General features: G+C 42.3%; 2 protein-coding genes across 7 annotated transcripts in view; one reads left to right on the top strand and one right to left on the bottom strand.

The window, feature by feature from the left end:
* MTTP (microsomal triglyceride transfer protein) overlaps nt 1–4,868 on the bottom strand; it is a 33,459-nt gene extending 28,591 nt beyond the window's left edge. The window contains exons 1-2 of one of the 4 annotated variants that reach the window (XM_072861721.1): nt 4,319–4,868; nt 344–521 (exon numbers count right to left, since the gene is read on the bottom strand). In XM_072861721.1, coding sequence (XP_072717822.1) covers nt 344–404 — 61 coding nt within the window. In that variant the 5' untranslated portion in view covers nt 405–521; nt 4,319–4,868. Of the gene's footprint in view, nt 1–343; nt 522–1,750; nt 1,788–4,318 lie in introns of those variants that run through there. The other 3 variants (XM_072861722.1, XM_072861719.1, XM_072861720.1) reach the window with 3 other exon arrangements.
* Nucleotides 4,869–4,966: 98 nt separating this feature from the next.
* Nucleotides 4,967–19,754, top strand: TRMT10A (tRNA methyltransferase 10A). 3 transcript variants are annotated; one of them, XR_012042740.1, is made up of 9 exons: nt 4,967–5,069; nt 6,441–6,742; nt 7,775–7,937; nt 9,811–9,882; nt 10,367–10,441; nt 11,418–11,567; nt 12,764–12,869; nt 16,478–16,809; nt 19,561–19,754. XR_012042740.1 is itself a non-coding variant. In XM_072862980.1 (8 exons), the coding sequence occupies exons 2-8, from the start codon at nt 6,468–6,470 to the stop codon at nt 16,642–16,644; spliced, it is 1,008 nt and encodes a 335-aa protein (XP_072719081.1). In that variant the 5' UTR covers nt 4,967–5,069; nt 6,441–6,467; the 3' UTR covers nt 16,645–18,260. The 3 variants fall into 3 exon arrangements, 2 of the variants coding, with proteins under 2 accessions (XP_072719081.1, XP_072719082.1); XM_072862980.1 differs by lacking the exon at nt 19,561–19,754 and having other exon boundaries at nt 16,478–18,260; XM_072862981.1 differs by lacking the exons at nt 4,967–5,069; nt 19,561–19,754 and adding an exon at nt 5,119–5,328 and having other exon boundaries at nt 16,478–18,260.
* The last annotated feature ends 316 nt before the right edge of the window (nt 19,755–20,070 follow it).

The following is a 20,070-nucleotide window of genomic DNA, read 5'->3' as shown; positions in this document are numbered from 1 at the left end:
CTCTGCTCCACCAGAGCACTTCTGTGTGTTTAACTTTTGAGAGTGTGAATAGTCCCTTTCAAGTAGGTGCCCCCACAGCATGTCCTGACTAAGCAAGGTCAAGATCCCCAGTCTCCTGGCTTACACCACTGGCCCTGTGCACCTGAAAACATTGCCTCCTCCATCCTCTCTGCTGACAGGAATGCTACAAGCACTTAAGCCTTTGTAATTACTAAATGCATTTTGCATTACTCAAGGACAGACGAGTAAAGATGATCGGTTTTGATGCAAAACAGATCTGCATATACACACTGGTTATGCCTTTGCTGAGACAAAAGCTGAACCAAGCCCGGTACAGACCTACCTTTAACAGAGGCTGAGTAGGTGGAAATGATGCAAAGGAACAGCACGGTAAGAAGAATCATGCTGGACTGCCCTGAGTTCCCGACTGCAGCATGAAGTGTGAGAGCCTCCAAGAAGTGAGCTGCTGAGAGTGGAGGGGTGCTTGCAGAGAGACCTGCCGGGTCGGCCACACTGTTTATCTAGATATAGTAAAGGTCAGATTCCAAATTCCGCACTCAGGTACTAAGTTCATCAAAGGACTTAGAGTTAATTATTAAGAACTAAGGTAACTGGTGGTTTCTACCCCATTTTATCGATCACCTCAGCTTTCATTTTTTAATACTGAGCCCACACAGACACATTTCTGAGCTGGGGAACCCACCTCCAGCCCCGGCAGAAACAGGAGCCACTCCTCCTCTGTCTGAACAAAAGGGCATTCGGGTCTGTTGCTGCCAGGGGCCAGACCCTAACCACTACGTCCACTGTCTTGTATCAACTCTGTGAGCAACCCCAGAGGCAGATCCTTTTTAACCATCTTCCTGGAAGCAGAAGTATGTGGGATTTGTCAGTGCCATCCCAAAAAGTGATGCTACTTTGTTACAGAGACTCAGATGCAATCTCAGTTCCTGCTATATTGTATCGTACCAAATAAATTATCTTTCTTTCAGCAGCCCCAGCCCACATATCACATCATTGCAGTGGCAGAGGTTAGAGACTGAAAAGATGAGATAAACCAGCCATTCTGTCCCACCTCGGTGAAGAGTACCTGCTTGGCTAGGTCTGGGAGCAGGGCAAACCAAGCCCTCCTTTTCACCCCTATTTTCCCCTTTTCTGGTGCTCACTTCACCACCTCCCCTGATAAGCCCCCGGCTGAGTAACCCACGTGCTTCCCTGTTTCCTCTGAGAGTAAATCCCAGGCCATCTCGCACTAAGCCTCTAGGCCACAGGGCTCGCTAAAGGACCTGCTTGTCCCTCAGGTGACAGTGGGGCAGTAGGTCATCCCCTACGTTCCTCGGCACCCCCTGGGTGTCACAGCCTGCGAGGGGGCACCCTCTCCCCCAGCATATGAAGCCTCCCTGGCTCTGCGGGGAGGGAGGATCTGGTCCTGCATGTAGAGGAGGCACACCCATGAGCCATCAGCACGCTCTTTCACTCCACTTCCAGAGGTTGCTTTAACAAGACTGCGAGCTACAAGCACCCCGACTGAACCAATGCCGCCCCAGCCTGTGTTTAGCTGCTCCCAACAGGCCATTTCTGCCACCAGCTCCTCTGTATTAATAAGGGATCGTAAGTTGAGAACAGCCTTCGCCTTGGGCGGTATAAATGCCTCCTTCGTTGCCTTGTGGTAAAAGAGAAGCCAAGCACCGTGGATGTCAAACGTCGCCCCGTGGTGGGAAACAACAGGTCCATGCCAACACCCCTCTCTCACCCTCATCTCTCTGCACCTTGTGGAAGTCCCCCCAGAGCTCTTCATGTGTTGTGTGTGCGTGTGCACGCACGTGGGAGGGAGGAGATTAGTAAGAAATCCTGAGGACTGCTACTGCTTCTCCCCAGTTTGTTGTTATTTATGCTGCTTCCCCAGCGCAGGTTGTGACATGCTTCTGAATTCAAGGGACTGAGGCAGAGGACTCCAGCTGATCCTTTCGCTGTGTTTGGTAAACAAGGACCTTGCCAGGCTTTCTGTGCTTTTTTGTAAAAAATAAGGATCTGTGTGCAAAACCAACTTTGGCTAGAGAGAGACCAGAAGTATGGATCCTGCTTTGGAAATGCAACATTCACACTTCACTCACGGGGAGGAGTTGATGTTGGTCTGAAACCTGGAGAAGAGCAATTGTCCTCTTCTTATGCTCTTGGGACACAGGAAATGTATTTCTTCCTTGAAATAAAGTTATTTAAAAAAAGGCCTCTCGTAGACACCAGAATATCAGAGGCCAGATCCTCTGCTGAGTTAAATCGGTGTATCTCTTTGGACACCAGTGTAGTCGTGCCAATTATAGGACTAAGGATGTAGCCATGATGTAGAGAAATAGTTTACATATATTTCCACGTGCATATACATATATATTCCTGTAACGCATACTTGGTATATTCTTCAAATGTCTTAAAAACAGAAGGCCTGAGCGTCACCTCAGTTATGCCCGGAGTAAATCAGCAGTGATTTCCTTGAAATCAAATTACACCAATGAAAGAAGTGTTGCACCCACCAAAGTCCATTACACGCAGAGGTTGCAGCATCAGCCCCTCATGTACGCTTCACGCCATGCTGGCATATGGCTGGGGTCAAAGTATTACTGTTGCTGTGCCTTTTCCAGAGTCCAAACTATAAGTCTCATATCTTTATATGACCTAATAAAACTAATGAGATTTCCTCACTTCTTCTGAGGTCAACGAAACGTTTTTGTCTTCTCTTCACAAGCGACAGTCTGAAGATCTTGGTGTTCAACTCAAACTTTCAGCTATGTGCATCAAAATACCCAGGTCCATCTTTGCCCTTCAGCTGGTGCCTGTGTGCCCCAGCTCCTGCTGTTTCGGTGAATAAGACACTCCGCACTTCTGCCATGGGGGGCAGGGAGAGGTAGCCAAGCCACTGGCTAAAGAGTTGTGCGCATCACTCGCATCCTAACCTTCGCCTCAAGAGTGCTGCAATCGGACCTGGCCCACAGAGAGTGATGTCTGTGTCCACACCTGAGCCTCCACAGAGTATCTTTGTTGCTCTCTCATACTCTGCCTCTTCATCCGCAGTGCTGTTTCTATAAAAGGCTTCGATACGCAGTTTTGAACTATGGGGTGTTTAGTTTATTCTGTTGCTGGGGAGAACTCACCATTTGAATGAGCATCTTGAAAAGTCATGTTATGGCTCTATCAAAATAATGAAATTCAGTTAGACAGCTCTTTCTCAATATTTGCAACTGCTCAGGTCTTCATTTTGCTTTGTCACCACTTGGCACTTGGCAGACTTCAGAAAACATTGCATTAGCCTGTATCAGTGTCTGAGGATGTAGGGGTCTGGATTAGCAATACTGCCGCTTTGGAAAGTGCAATATGAGAAAACAGATTTATAAATCAAAATGCATAAGCAGTTTCTTCATTCTAAGAAAAAGCACATCTCAATATCATATGAATGTGTTAGATGCCTTTTTGCTTTTTTTAAAAAAGCAAGCAAGCAAATGGGTTTCTATCAGTAACTGATCTGCAGCCTTCTAATGACCAAAGGAAAATGAAGGATTCTTCACAGGACAGTGGCACATTTGGACTTGTGTGATGCTGGTGTGTAAAGCTAGATATTAATAATAACATGAGTGAGGTTTTAAATAGACACCAGCAAAAGCAAATGCAAATCTAGCTATTTTTAAAGTAACGCAGGGAATAGGAATCACAAATGAAATCAAATATTATGGCAAATATTAAATACGAACAGCAGTTAAAGGTCAGTGTCCTACTATAGTGACACCATACAGTTTTTTGACTTTAACATAGCCGTAGTAAACCTGAAACCAGCGCTAAAACTGAAAGAGTGTGTATATCTGGAACCACTGAAACTTGAGATAAACACCGATGCACATGAAAAGGGTATTATGGTAGCACACACTCATATGTTTGCTAACTTCGTGTGCCTCATTAGCCAGGGGCGAACAGATAGCTACATACTTAGGCTGCCCAAAATATATTTTTCTTATATTATAATCCCGATCTCCAGAACTGACTCCTATACCAGGGCAGCATTCTTTCATGAAGTTATCTGAAGGTGAAAGAACGTCACCCTTTGTTGAGTATTGACACTAGAGTTTAAAAAGCTAATTGGCGGTGGCTTTTAAAAATCTGAAGCGTGAAGGCGTGTACCCCTTTTTAGGGGGCAGAGGGAGCACAGCATTGCTGGGGGACCTTTGGAGCTAGAAATCTGCTCTGAGGAATGTCACCACTTAAAAATACTTCACTGGCCCCTGTGTGAACTCAGTAGTGTCATCAAAACCATCAGATAAAAATAAAGTTTTCTTACTTTTCGCTCCTCTTAATCCCATGGAGCCACCGCAGTCATAAGCAAGAAGCACAGCTTTCCTCATGATTCGCAGCACGGGCATTTGCCTGCCGGTGGTACTCGTCTAATTTCAAAGCGATCGGCTCATCCGTGTACCTGCCTGCAAGGTCGGGCCCTAAAGGCCCCTAAAGCCTGGCCACGCACCCATGTCCACCCGCACTCGCTCTGCCGCCACGCTCAGCAGCAGCCATTCACAGCCAACCTCGGCTTGCCAGCGTCTGTTATAAGCAACGATGCAAAAATGAGAAACCCACCCAAACCATTACCCATCTTCAAGTGCATGTGCTATAGTTGCAGCTTTTTCTTTTGTTATTTGACTGGAAGCTGTTCCAGGTGTGACGAGACCTGACTCAGAACACAGCAATCAGTGTAAACCCCCAGTGCCTACCGGGACCGGGGCGAGAGCGGCTCCCCGCCGGCCTGCACAACCGGCAGGGACGGGTCCCGCCCTGGCTACCGGCTGGTCTTTGGGCAGGGGAGAAGTACCGCGCCGTAACACGGCCACTCAACATTTACGCGTCCTAGCGCCTTGCCTCAGCGCCGGCGCGGTGTCCGTTAGCGGCACGTGACCGCCGCCCGTTGCTCGCCGGGATTTGTAGTCGTGGCGGGCGGGGAGGTGCGCGCGCGTGCGCGCGGGGGGGGCAGTTGTTCCTCCTCCTCCCAGCACCCGCCCCCTCCCCACCCCTGGCCTTGCGCGTGGGGCGGCTCGCGGGTACGTTGCAGCCCCCCCCACCCCCTCCCCCGCCGTGTCCGTTATCCCTTGGGGTGTGTGTGGGGGGAGAGCTGGGGTTCAGGCTCGGGTTTCCTCAGGGGGAAGGAAGGGAAAATGGCCGCCTCCCAACAGCCTGGGGAGCGTGACCCCCCTGTCCACGCCGCAGCCCAAAACGCCCGGCTGTCGCTGCCGCCTGGGGGGGTTCACAGCCGCCCCGGGCCCTTGTGGGCGGGAGTGGCCGGTCCTATTGAGTTATGAGGTACTTCGGCGCGTGAGCAGAAATAACGCCTGTGTTTCTATATATATAACGTGTGTATACATAGATACGTGCATATCTATAGATGTATGTGTGTATATGTATATGTGTCTATATATACATACAGAGATGTATGTATAGAACTCGGTATCTGCGGGGCGTGCGCGCTGTGGTGCTTGCAGACGCACCTGTGCCGCGCAAGGCCGTGTCGTTTGGCACCCACGAGCATCTTGACTCCCTGGGTCTTGTGTCTTAATGCCCCCAGACAGGGAAATCGGTGTTAGCTAAAACACTTCTGGTTTTCTGGTGTTTTGTGTGTTTTCTCGCTCTTCTGTTCCTGAATAAGCCAGGAGGTTATTTTTTCTGCATGTTGGCTCTGTAAATGCAGTGTTCTCCTGTGAATTAGTTATCTTTGGAAAACTATGCGGCAGTTGAGCACAGGGGAGCTACTAGTATGAAAAAATAATACTTGCCATTGAAAAGGAGAGTGTATAGTTGTAATTTATTTGAACGCAGAACGTTTTGCTGAGTAACAATTTAGTCTTTTCACCCCCTTTCTGTGTTTTGTCCACTGACAGTGGCCAGTGTCAGTGGTTGGCCAGTGTCTTTGGTTCTCAGAAGAAATAAAAATTAATTTTGAAAGGGTACATCTTGTTCACGCCTTTTTTTCCCCCCAAAATGGCTTTAGTCTCTTTAAAGTTACATTTCTCTAACATGCTGCCATAGTTCTGTCGCAAGATACCTCTTTAATTATTTCTGTTTGTGTATTTGAGAATAGTTTGTGTACACATAATAGTACTGCTAATGTTTTTTTCTTTTACATTTAATCCAGTATGATTCCCTACTTTGAAGCAGTTGTGTTTTCATGAAGTTTTTAATTGGAAACTGTTGAATAGCTGCAGATGTAGCAGGCAGAGTGTTAGACATGATCTGAATAGAGGTTATAATCTCTCTAGTATTTTATGTTACTGTTTGCAGAGGCACTAACCTAGCTTTAAACAAAAAAATGCCATCTCTTATTTATTTTATTCAGGTTTATGGTAGGTGTAAAGTGATATTTGTTCTAATTGAACTTCTTGTTAATAACACTCATACTATTGTTCTGTTTCTTACAGAATTGGTGAGGGAAAAGCTTGCTTTTAATGAAATACTTATCACGTGTTGAGAAACAAGTCAGTAAACCCGGCCAAAAGCTAATGTCGTCAGAAACGCCAACAGAAAGTCCAGAGGTGCCAACGGAAAATACCATGTCCCCTGAAGTTCCTGATGTGGAAGGAAAGGTGAAGTCAAGTGGCAATCAAGTAGAGAGACAGGAGGCAGGCTCAGACAAGGAAGAATGCCTTGAGCTTATGTCCAAGAGGCAAAGGAAGAAGCTACTGAAGCAGAAACAGTGGGAAGAACAGAAAGATCTACGGAGGTATGGTTTGCAAAATAGCTTTCCTGGGATCATGTGTACTATTTAGTGCTAATAATAATAATGTGTCATCAGAATTTGTGTGTAGATTGCTTTAGCAAATCAAGGCAGTTGAACCAGTTTTCTCCTATGACAGGTTTAAAGCAGTAGTCACAGGCTACTCCGTTTGCATATGAAGAAGCTATAAAGGTAAGCATCCTCTCTCCATACTAGAAGTGTTCCTCAACGTGAAGAGGATATCTGGAGGGATTCAAACTTGCATGTTTTTGGTTTGTCAGAAGAGAGAAATAATGCGTGGCCTTGTTCCTTTCTGAATGGGCTGTGCCCTCTTTCCCTGGTGCTGTCAGACTTGGTGAATCTTACAAAGACAGTGAATGAAAAAAAATTTTTTGACACTTGAAGTGCTGTGCTATAAGTTATGTTGACTTATGATCTGTTAAAATAGTTTTGGAAGATGATGGGCTTCTGTATTATTCTGTTGTTGAGAGAAAGCATATCTGCAAATGGGTTGATCATGGTTTATCTTTGTTGTGCTGAATGCGAAGTGTTCCTGCCTGAGACAGTGGCTGTTAAAGTTGCTGCCTCTGAAATTTGATCTCCCAACTGCCTGCTCCCATCGGGGGAACAGGGGGAAGAAACAATTGCTTCAGAAGCCTTTTGAAAAACTGTTCAGTGAAACAGAAGGTAAATTGCCTTCCACATTCTGATACTGCAATTTTGGCAATCTTTTTGGTTGTTTCTGTTATGAGACCTGACTCGGAGCACCCTTAAATCCATGAGACTCCCACTACTGACTTCATTGCATTTGTGTCAGATGTCTGTCTTTGTAGGTATATACAGAACTTCACAAAGACGGGGTATGTGTTTCATGCTGGTGTCAGCCTAGCACAAATGCAAGCAACAGGCTAAGTTTAAACTACCACAGTCATGGGACAACCACCTTGATCATAGAAGTATGCATTTATGTGCATAATGTGTACCTCAGCAGATTTGGCAGCGCTTTTTGAAGATTTATTTGTTTGTTTGTTTATTTAGGCAGAAACGAAAAGAAAAGCGCCAGAAAAGAAAACTAGAACGTCAGTCAAAATTGGACTCCAATAATGAAGGGAATGACAGAAAGCGTATGCGAAGGGAAGTTGTTCCTAGTACGCTTCGCCTCATTGTGGACTGCAGCTTTGATGACTTGATGGTGCTAAAGGTAAAAGAAACTTACGCATCACATACAAATGTCAAAAGGTTCCCCAGTGACAGCATTGATGCAATGTCAGAGCACAAAAACTGGAGAGCAGCTTTCAGAGGAGAGTTAGCGTGTTTAAGATTGTGATGACTCCCAGACCTGCTTATGTCAGTTGCTGAATTTTTGGGGGTTTGGAATGTACCTTTATATAGGCTTGCCAAAGATTTTGTTTGCCTTCATGGAGATGTGGTAAGTTGGTTTGATTCCAAAACCAGGAATATAGAAAGAGTTTGTGCCTCGTGTTCACCATGAAGTTAGATGCAGTTCTGCCTCAAAATGGTTTTGCTAGAGGGGCTGCAAATGCCACATCCAGTTACTTTCTCTTTCAAAGTGGACCTGAGGCTCCCAACCATGCTAGTAAGTATTTGTGGAAATGAGAATTTTGAGCATTATAAGGATACTGAGCTTTTTCTCTCAGTCACACGAGAGGCAGTTGGGACAGGAGGACACTGTTCAGTCCGTCTCTAAAATTTTAGAATGGATGAAAGAACGGGTGATATGAGAAAGATCAGCATGATACCCAACCACTGGTCAAGATGCTTTGTGTGGTGTTTTGAGAGCAAAACAGCTTTAATTCTACGAGGAAAGTAAGTTAGTCTGCAGCCTCCTGTAAGAGTGCAGCCTTTGGTTTCTGAGGCAGACCTCTCCCCTCCCTGTTACCCTGAGCTGTTCTGCCTCTGCCAGACTCCTTGAATTCAAGCTTTCGCAAAGCCCATCTGGCTGCTTGTTGAGTGTAATGCAAAGCATGTATAGCACTAATAGAAGCTGGTGCCGCTCACCACAAAATTTTGGGGAAGCTCCAGTTGGCATTTTGGAACTTGGTTCCCTGAGGAGCCCTTCAGCAGTACCCTAGAAGAGACCAGAGGACCTCCTTGATAGTTTCAGAGATGCTGGCTGGGCGTTTCCTGCTGAGCTTCATCCTTTGTAAAACACGTTTCCTTCCTTGGTCAGGCAGAGCCCCTGTTAGGCCTGGTATAAAACCTGGCACTTCTGCAGGTGTTTAGGAAGGGTGAAGCGTTGTAAGTGAAGATGGTTGTGGCCTTTAGCAATGGGGTTAATTAGACACTTTCTCTAGTGTCTGTAAAAACTTGCATTGCAATATTGTAGTGATAAAGTCTAGTTTACTTGAAATCCTTTGGAGATATCAAAACATTGTCAAAGCACCACATGAATCAAAGCAATATAATGATGTTCATTTTAAAATGGGAACAGTTATATTTACAAAACACTGCTTTTGGGGCACTGAGAATAAAGCTATGTAATGTACCTTAGAAAAAACATAATTGGCTAAACATCAAGTCAGCTGCATTTTAAGTACTACGAGTTAACTGTTGTCCAAATTGTCAGGTCAAAATGCTGGAGCCAACCCCTAAATTATTTGCATTGTTCTGGGGTTCTTCAGGTTAATTATGCATATTTAATTTTTTAAAATATAAACTGTATATTCTCAGGATTTTCCCATGGGTGAAAGACTGAGTATTGTCACAGTGATAAATCTGCTTGATTCCTCAGATTAATTTTGCATATGTTATTACATATAATTAAATCTCAGTGATTTTTGTTTGTTTTGTTTGTTTCCTAGAATAATGCAAAGCAAGCACATGCATAGATGTATCTAAATACACTTTTGTGGAAGATGCGCGTTTCCTTGTTCGCATAATCCCTTCACGGTGGCTGTTTTTTCTCTCAGGGTCTGGTGTCCACACTCTCAGTAGTCACTTTTGCCAGTTAAAAGCTTCCTTTTTCTCTCTTTAGCTTCTCACTGGCTCATGGTAAAGCATTTTGTGATGGTCTGTCTGAAGGACTATGTAAAAACAAATTGTGTTGTATACAGGATGTTAAGAAGCTTCACAAGCAAATTCAGAGATGTTATGCAGAAAACCGCAAAGCATTTCATCCTGTGCAGGTATGTTTAAACAAACTGAGTGCTGACTATTGCCATTACAAAAGCATATGAGAAAGGCAGCTGTGACCCAAGTGGTGAGAACTGTAGTAGAAAAAAAATATTTACGCTGCCTCTTTTTAATAAGAAAATTACTTCTATTGTAATAGATTAATTTTCAACCCACATGTTATAAAAATGCCCATATATATGAAAAAATATGTGCATGCAGATGAAGAGTGCCAGATACTGGCGTGCCACTAAAATACTGTTGGTAGTCAGTTTTATCTGTGACAGACTGGGAAAAAAAAAAAGTGACTGTAAGTGCCTATTTATCTTTTAAATGTCTCACCAACTGTATGAATATGGTCTTAGTGCCACTTTCAGCTAAAAACTAATTAAGAGTTTTAGCTAATAGTTAAGGATAGAAGAAGTCTTGTACAGAGAGGAAACAGATAGGCATATTAACATTTCAGTATTTTGTACCTCTTGTTTGTTCTTTTTGAAGTTTTACTTGACCAGCCATGGGGGACAGTTGAAGAGCAACATGAATGAAAATGACAAAGGATGGGTGAACTGGAAGGTGAATAATTGACTATTTCTGTAAAAAGAAAGCTTGATTATAATTGCTAACTAGGTTGTTAGTTGTGAAGGACCTGTGCTTTTTCCACATGGATATTTCTAAGACATCAGAGCAATAGCATATTAGAAATAGTGTAGCTTTTTGTGCTTTTAATGAATTTAACTTAAATAAACGAAAGACTGCTTGTCTTGAATCTAGATTTGATTTTTGCTTGAAAAACTCCACACATATCTGTTTTCACCTGTTTTTATTGAACAGATTCCATTCTCTGATACACTAAGCAAGACTACTTGATTTAGACAGTTCTGACAGTCGTCTGTCTTGACAGTGCTTTTTTTTCCTTGGCAAAAAACAAGACTTTAAAGTCATGATGTGATTCTCTTGTGTGAATCTTCACTTCCATTATGCTTCCTCTCAACACTGAAGTGTTCTCTAGAGAAGTAGCTTGTCTTGTGGTCAAACTCGTGATTTTCCTTGCAACTCTCTGTTAAACCAATATTCCAACAACTTCAAATGAAGACCACTTTGCGTAAATAAAAACAGTTCTACTTTCAGCATGTCTTGTGCAACAGCTGCTTTGCAAAACCATAGCATAAACCTCTCATCAAACAAGTAACGTTAACGAAGCATTTACTTCTGGTTTTGCTTTGTTTAGAAAGGTGGACTTGAAAATTATTTGGATCCCTAGGAGAAATATGGTGACATTTGAAGGGAATCATAAGAACTTAAGGATTTGTAAAGTTCTTCTAGGGTTTCAGAAAATTTCCTGATGATTTTTATGAGTCAGTGCTGTAGGGACTGTGGATTATTTATGCAGAAGTCAGTCTGTACTCTGCTACGTACTTAAACATGAATGAGGGATGTGGAATGACTGCATACTATTGGGTTTATTTTTGCTGGTTCCACCTTGGGTCTGTAAAGTTTGCCCAGCAATTCATCAGTTGAATGTAACTTCTTTTAACTACCTTTTTTTGAGGATATCCAAATTAGAACAGAGCACTATAGTGAGCTAATAAAGAAAGAAGACCTAGTATATCTTACCTCAGATTCTCCAGACGTTCTCAGTGAGCTTGATGAGAAGAAAGCCTATGTGATTGGAGGACTGGTGGATCACAATCACCACAAGGTAAACTGTGGGTCCATTTCTTTACAGCTCTTTTTTTTTTTTTTTTTTTCCGGGGTGGGGGTGGGGTGGGGCACTTTATTTGACATTAATGCTGTTCATATGTAAACTAACAAATAACAAGAAAACTTCAAAAAAGACTTACTTCAAAAAAATTTTGAAGAAAAGGGGAAAAAAAACTTGTGGCAGTAGCAGTGGCTTGTGTTCCAGAGTGCAGACATGCTAAGCTTTTTAGGATTTTATCTTTTCATTTTAAATATAGGAATGGAATTAATAACACTGCTCAGTTTACTGTGGGCTGTATTTTCAGACAGAAGGGTTTGGTTTCTGTTCATGCACTTGTGTGTGTGTGCGCGCGCTTGTATGTGCACGTGCCCAAATATAGATGAAGAACAGCACTTGAATCTTGGATGTCCTTTTTTAAAAAGTTTGCTTGTCAGGAAAACTTGGCTAAGTAACATATATGCCTCAGGGATCTGGTTCCATACCTGTATGTGGGATCGTGCTGTGTGGACCTGGAATGTCATAGAGAATTCAGCTGGGAAATTAAAGCACTGTTACTGCTTTTCTTCAAAGACACTCCTATGTAATTTCTGGTGACATGCTTAATATTTCAATGTGATGCTAAAAAAAGGGATGGGTCTTAAGCCTTACCAAATGATACTTCAGCAGTTAGTCCACAGTTAAAGGCTAGGAGGGAGCTAAAGCAGATCCTTTATATAGTCATTATGGTATAAAGCGTTTACACAATTTTAAAGGGTTTTTTTGCCCATCTTGGGCACAGGAGTTGCCAGGTTTAAAAAAGCAAACAAAATTTCTTTATCTTTCTTTACTCTTCCTCTCAAAAAATACCCAGTTACTGCAATCTGAGTAACTTTGTACTCAAGCATAAACTCGCCTTTAAAACAGGCTATGACTGACACATTCTAGAGCTGCAGCTGCATGAGCAAGTTTTATTTACAGTCCTTTTGACCATATATCACAGTGTGACATATATTCAAAGTAGTAAGTTTTCCAAAGGTAGCCCTTAAAGCAGGTACTGTCTAACCAGGGTAAGTTTCTTTTTGTAACTATCTTCTAAAGCAAGATCATGGCAGCACTGGCAAAACTCTTGCCAGAAAATTGTACTTGTAGTAATCTGTATGGGCTGATCTGAAATGGTGATTCTCAGTCCCGTTGCTTTGGTGTCTTTCCCACAGGGAGTTACTTACAAAAAAGCTGTAGAGCAGGGAATTGGTCATGCACAGCTCCCGCTTGGAAACTTTGTCAAGATGAACAGTCGGAAAGTGTTAGCCGTCAATCATGGTAAGTTTAAAATCACAAAATAATGACATTATTATAGAATACACCTGCAATATTCAGAATTTGAACCCTCAAAATGTGCATTGTAGTGCAGATACCCAATTCTTATTTTATTATGTTGATATTTATTGAATCTAGTTGCCTTTGGGATACAGTAATTGCCCTGACCTTTAAATATTTTATGGTTAAATGTAAAGGATGGTGTCTTAGCCACTTAGAAGTGCACCTCCTATTCTAATGACTTGTCCCATGGGTAATTTTGGCATTCTTACCATCCTGGTCTTATTTCCAGGCTTAATGCATAAGTGAGTAAAATGTTGGAAACTATCCGATGTATTTTATCCCAGGGGAGGATAAATGTATGATGTTTTCACCTCTTTGGACAGCTTTGTTCAGCAGTAACTGCTTAGGTACCTGTAGACTTACCTCATTTGGTATCAGCAGTACTCCATCTGCTGAGCTTTCATAACTGTATTTTTACCTCGTTTCCTGGTTCTGATTGAAGTATACAATTGCTTAACAAAGTCTTAAATCTCACTCCTTTTAAACTTTCAGTTTTATTATTAGATTATCTTTCAGTGTCATTAAACAAAAATACATGCAAAATGGAGCCTAGTCAGACCTTTATGGAAATTTTTGAGTTGGTGTCCAAGTTTTTATTTTGCCCCGCTTCAGGTTCTTTTATTTTATCTTACCTTGCTTTATTTCAAGTTTATTTTATTCTGTAACACATTACTCGATGAGAAAGTTATTTTCTTAAAATGCCATTGATTTATGAGGTGTGTGTTTGCATGATAATAAAGATTATTTAAATGTGGAGGAGAATATAGTATATCACTGGAATTAAAAATTATCAAACCACATGTATTTGTAAGATTTTTACATGCTTCTAAAACTTGATCTTTAAATGTTGCTTTATATAGACAAGAATAGGACTTTATGTGTTATTCATCAAAAGTTATGATAGCTGTAACTTTCTGCTGGAGTTTTTCTGCAATAATCTTATACTGACCTCTAGTGCCAACATTTCTGGAGGCTGTCTTCTACATGTTTGAGCACTGTGTATAAATTGGATCACTTACATTGAGGCTTTCATTTATCTGCTTTATGGTCTTGTGCATGTTTCTTGTGCCAGGCTTTCAGGCACTGATTTCACTGCAATTTAGTTGCCGAGATTTCATTTTGCGTGAGCTTGTCTTCCCTTGCCCTTCTAAAACGTTTTCAAATTGCAGCTGAAAGGCTCTTAACACACAGACCCTTTTTAAGGTAAAGATTATACTATAGCAGTATTTTGCTTAAGGTTTTTGGGAAGGAAAATAAACACAACTCCACCACCACCAAAAGTAGAGGTACCTTTAACAGCTATAATTAAGGCTCTGGTGTATATTCTAACCCTAATAGCTTACAACCTAAATCCAAAAAGACGGCTTTCATGGGAGATGCTACTTGGCATGAGTAAGGTAGACAGAATCAAGCTGCCTCTCAAATCTCATATTATAAATTTTGTGTAGGTGAGAAGGATATTTGCACTGAGGTTTTTGTATTTTGCTGTGAATACATCCACCTCACTGCTTTGTGTAACTGTGTAATTGCTCACCCTTTCTGTTTTGATTTGGCTATTCGGGCCTCTGGGTCCCCACCCTCGGTGCAGAAGCTGAAGCTAGCAGAGTACAGTACAGGGCTTGCCAGATGAGACTGTGGGACCTGCCTGGTCCTTGTGGAACTACTTTTGATAGGTGTGAATTTGGAAAGTCCTGTAGAAGAAGAAACTCTTTCTGAACTGCCTTGTCAGTCTTTGAAGCACATTAATTAAATGGGCCCTCTGGTGGTGGGAGATTGAAGGCGTCGTTAACAGCAGAGTTCGCTTGTTGCTTTTTGCTTATTTATTTATTTATAATCTTTCTCTCTTGGGAATGAGTCTCCATATATTTCCACAGGCAGTTCAGTGCCTGCATCGCCATGTTAAAATGGCATGAGGAACACACGTATGTGTGAAATATTTGATGCTAGAAAACAGACAAGGTGTAAGATGTGACTTATTTTTTTTAACTCGATCTGGAATTTTAAAACTTGAAGGATTTGAGATCTGTGTAAGACACTGTATTGCAAAACACAATTGCAAGTGTAGCTGAGAGAGTTTGCTTTCTTCTGTTTGTATCACAGGTTTGTATCACAAGGCTAATACTTTGTAATGTATATTACAGGGACCATATTGCTCTATTCCACTCTACAATGATGTCTACCAACTGTTCCCACTGCCTTTTTCTGTCCTTGCATAATATTTTTGTTGCTATTGCAGCCCATCATAGAAGCCTCTGTTCTCCTGTGAAAGCCACTCTTTTTTCCATCAGTGCTGTTTTACTGTGCAGATAAAGGAAGTTCCAAAACAAAGGAGAAGAAACGTGCTCCTTATACTCTTCTTGTCTCTTAAGCCAGCATTTTTGCACAGGTGCTTTCTGCAGTAACTTATAGTGATATTAATATAGTCCTTTGAGAGCTCATACTTTCACAGTACATTTCAGGTGAATAACCTGCTTAGTAAAATGGCCAGCTCTTCAGTATCGGTGTCACAGGGAGCAGCTGGCTGTCCAGTAAACCTGGATCCAGGAAACCTCTAGTAAATGTGACACTACTCTGTAACTTGACTCTCAATGAGTATGAGATCCATGCTGCTCCTCCCTTTTTGAACGCCTGCCTAACTCTCTGTAAGTTTTTTTTTCCCTCCACAGCTCCTTTGATCCCTTCTCATATGCTGTCGCTTGGCATCGAGAACGCTTGTGCTGGGGTGCATTCTTTGAAGTCAGCATTCTCCGGCTGTGTTAGCACTATTCCTGTAGCCCCAAGCTTGAGGAGCCACCTCTCTGTCCCAGATTTGTCATCCAAGTCTGGCTTACTCACCAGCCATAGGACCTGCTGCTGCCAAGCCACAATCTGTGTTGAGAGGTTTTTTGGATAGCCTGGAGTTTTTCTAAATAAGAATTTGCCAAAGAATTTTGCATATAATGCAATTTGGAGCTATTGTCAATCAGGGAAAGTTTTGGGAGGTGAAACAGGAGGAGTAGGGTGACTGTATGGTTAGCATAATAGAAACAGCAATAAAGGGTCACAGAACTGGAGACTAATAAGGAATTTTGCCATAAGCTCAGATGTAAATGAAAGAGAAAGCTAATTATAGCAGGTTTTAGGAAGACTTTGGGCTGTCCATATGCTAGGGAGGGGACAAAGTCATTGTTCAAGTGCATCCACAGCAGTACTCCTGTCAAACATGAGAAAGCATTAGTGCCTGTATAGAAGGCACAGGTGAGACCTGGAGTACTGAGGGGACATTTCTCTCTGTCCCCGAGAGAAATTAATTCAAACTGGAGCCGCTGCAGAAAAGCACTGCTGTAGTAACTGTCTTACAACTGGAAACTCAAAGTGTGCTTGGCTTTAGACTGCAGCAGTAGCAGAATTGCCTTGTCTGCTTCTGCCTGTACTTCATCAGCTTTACTCTGAAGACGCCACAACCGAATGCATGTAAACCTCTGTAAAAAGGGATTTGGGAATGTGTTCCCATCAGCAGTTCACTTATCTCCCTGTAAAAGAGCTGATGGTCTTTCTTCACATTGCAGTGTTTGAGATCATCCTTGCATACCTGGAGAAGAGAGACTGGAAGGAGGCCTTTTTCAGTGTCTTGCCACAGCGGAAAGGGGCCGTTCCTTTGGGAGAAGCCAATGATTCATCCAAACATGCTCCATCTGGAAAAGAAGATGAAGACAGTGACTCGGATGGCAACTAGGCTTCAGAATGAGATGGTGGGAAAGATGAGACATGCAGTTCATGGGATAAAACTGGGACGCGAAGTAGTTACACTGCAAAGACCATCTGCTGCCCTTGTGATACTGAATTGTCTCAATGCTTGGTAGCTCCACAGTTGGCCCAGAGCTGTTTCTGGACATGAAGGGTAAAGATAAATGCCGTTTTTTACCCTGAAACTTCCATATTAATAGCTTTTTAGAAAAAAATAAATTAATGGCAAATGCAGTATTTTTTGTTTCCCAAGGAAGCTATTTAATTTTTTTTTTTAAATATTATTTTTTTATACATACCAAGTTGGGTGTATTACCCAAGACCATTAGTAGTTACTATTTTAATGTATGCATTTTTCTCCATTTGTGCTCTGTGTTCTTAAAAGCAGTGAATGACAAGCGTTCCTGTGACCTCAAAACCTGTACCAGTAGTGCCTGTTGCAAAGTGTGCATGAACACTCAAAACAAACAAACAAAAATTCTAATTTTCCTGAGCATCTCAACAGACAATCACAAGCAACTGAACTACCTTTATCAGCTGAGCCACACTGATTTATATACCGTGTTTAGTTAGCTGGGGTGAGTAGATGAAGTAAGAGTGTTGGGTTAAGCCAGTGCTTTATACTTCAGTTTGAGTTGGATGGATGTCTGCACAAGTGCAAATTGTGTGCCTTGGTTGGTACGTGGTGCACATTGAGTTGAGGTGACACAATCACTTTTGATTACTTCTTGATCCTCTTAGCAAAATTTATCACATGGTCTCAGAACAATACCAGGAGACAGGAACTCTTTCTTACAAGACACTCAGTTTCAGTATACCTGTTTTATCACATGATCCTGTATGCATCGTATTGTTTGTCAAATATTTTTCCTTAAAAAAAAAAAAAAAGTTGTAGTCTCAGTCTTGACTGGAAGTTCTGATTCAGCTTATTTCTAACTGACTTAAGTGCTTTTGCAGAGTACTGAAATGGACACCTTGGAAATGTGGCTTCACTTCACCTGTGAGCCTGCCCCATCCCTTTCTTCTATAGGGACTGGTAGCTGCAGCTTCTGAACAGTGCAGCTTTCACATAGGTCGGCTGAAGAGTGTGAGAACACGTCATCATAACTGTTCATCTTTGCTGAGCTGGAATCAGAGGCCTGATCCAAGTATGACTTAGCTTGTATCCATTTGTATTCCTCCCTCTGTTATTACTGCTTTCAAATGGTGACTAGTCCCTATGGTCTGTAAACGGTTGACAACCAACTAGTTATGACTTTATACACTCAGTGCACTTCTCTATACTTTTTAAATAACCATAGAAAAGTTTCTTCTGTTAAAAGTATGGATTGTGGTTTGTTGCTCAAGTAATGCGGGGTTTTTTGTTAGGCTTTACAAAGATGGGGTTGCTTTTGTTCCAGAAACGAAATCAGCTTTTTCATAAAAGCATTGCTCTTTTTATTTCTGTAACAAGAAGTGCAGCATAAGTATACCCACTGTGTATTACACTGATTCTCTGATACAAATGTGTGTAAAGCAGTAAAATTACAAGGAGTTACATCTTTACACCTGAGGTTCTGCATGTTAATGCACATAGCACCTATTAAACCTGATCTAAGACTCTTCAGTCTCTCTAAGGTTTTCTTAAGACCATTTCATACACATGCCTTATTCACTCAGGCTTGAGAGTGCAAGAGCAGGTTGCATAGACAAACCGGGGACTTTGGAGACAGTTTGAAAGGGTCCAAAAGCGTCTTATGGAATTACTTTACTGACAAAGCATTTTTTGGGTGTGAAGGAAGTGTGTGGCTTAAAACACAGCCTGTCTTACATCTTCACCAGTGAAATTAGATAAACACACACTCCCATGTACATGCACGTGTTTTTAAATCAAGCGGTTGCAAATCTGAAGCTTACCTGTCTATGGAGAAATAGACAGAAGAAAAAGATGGTCTGGCATGCTGCTCTTGGAAGGCTCCTAGTGCTAACTCCGCAACGTCACAGCAGCTTGGTGATTAGCTGTTGCCTGTTCATGTGCATTGCTTGTCTCGATCACCTGGTCTTCCTGTCCTCACTGGTGCCTTAGCCAGTAATTGCCATTGCTGTTGTTTACCTTTTCTCTGTTTGTGCTAACCTAATTGGGTCATACTAGGCTGAAGTTCATGCCTGTTGTCATGAGCTGTCTCTACAGGATGCTGACCTTGGGATGTGTTAACTGGTGAGATGGAGCAGTAAGCAAGAGTCGACTGGGATTTCGATGGGAACAGCCCTCTGACTACTGCTGCCATCCTCAGCCTTTCTAGATGGTTCTGCAGCCGTCTAGAAAAGGCTGTTCTTGGCAAACCTGGACTCGCACCGATGAGATTTCTAACCCATTTCTAAATGCTTTAGATGCTTGGCTGTTCATTGGTGGAATCACCAGCACTAGGCACGAACATACTAGAGTAAAGTCGTGATTCGCTTTCAGGCTGCAGCTATGCAGAAGTCCTCAGGGAGAAGTGATGGTTCAAGAAGCCCCAAAGGGCCATTCTTGCAATGATTTCAATGTAAAGTTATTGATGAAAACAGCTGAATTGGGTGGAGCACATGAAAATCACCCCAGCGTCAGATCAAGTGCGAGAAACTGAAACCTGTTTGTGAGAGAGTCTGGGAGAGTAGCTTGTAAAAGCAAGGCGGCTTGTGCTATTTGTGACACCTCCAGTCCCTGCCATGATGCCACAACTCCTCATGACAGACCAGGAAGGTAGTCCTCCTGTCTTTCCAGTGTCTTTTTGCAGTGTGGAAATGGAGGCTGGTAGGATGGCCATTTGCTGACGTCCCTGGGAAAAGCATCCCGAGCAGTCTTGGTGGTCTGCTGTATTTCACTCTGATCCTGAAATACATACTCTGATGTATTTCACATGCTGTGTCCTTTTTTTTTTTTTAGCCCCTGGCTGTCTGTGTGAAGAAGGGCATGGAATTCCCAAGTAGTACCTCCTACCTCTGCAGCAATGGGCAACTGTTTGAAAACAGTCAAGTGACCAGAAACCTGTACTGTGGGATTTGTGAGAAATCATGGGAGTCTGAGTGTGGCTTTCAAGTTCATTTAATTGTAGTGAGGGGCCTCTAGGCATCCTGCATCTGGCATTCGGCTTTTCAGTATTTTTAATCTTGTATCTCGATGCAGGGAGTATCTGTTATGTATTTTTTTTTCCTGTTGTTTAATATAAAACTGGTGGGGGGTGGGTTGGGGAAGACAGTTCACCCTGATTAAATTGTGCAGTCTGGGTGTGTGACATGATTTATTTTCTTTGGAGGATGCTATTAGTGTGTTTATCCTGGCTTCCTGCCATTGTCAGATAGAACTAAAGTGTTACTTTACTTACCTACAGTGAATAAGTTACAAAGTTGATAATAGTCAATGTTATTCTAATACATTTTATTCTTTTTCTTAACT

This window comes from Ciconia boyciana, chromosome 5, assembly GCF_034638445.1.
Source record: "Ciconia boyciana chromosome 5, ASM3463844v1, whole genome shotgun sequence".
Lineage (NCBI taxonomy): Eukaryota > Metazoa > Chordata > Aves > Ciconiiformes > Ciconiidae > Ciconia > Ciconia boyciana.
The sequence above is the reverse complement of the archived record's forward strand: the minus strand, read 5'-3'. Positions and strand labels throughout refer to the sequence as shown.

Excerpts from the sequence above, each read along its gene's own strand:
- TRMT10A (XM_072862980.1), top strand. The coding sequence starts at position 6,468 with ATGAAATACTTATCACGTGTTGAGAAACAAGTCAGTAAACCCGGCCAA. Across the intron at positions 9,883-10,366 it reads AAGCATTTCATCCTGTGCAG|TTTTACTTGACCAGCCATGG; the intron begins GTATGTTTAAAC and ends TTCTTTTTGAAG. Across the intron at positions 12,870-16,477 it reads AGTGTTAGCCGTCAATCATG|TGTTTGAGATCATCCTTGCA; the intron begins GTAAGTTTAAAA and ends TTCACATTGCAG.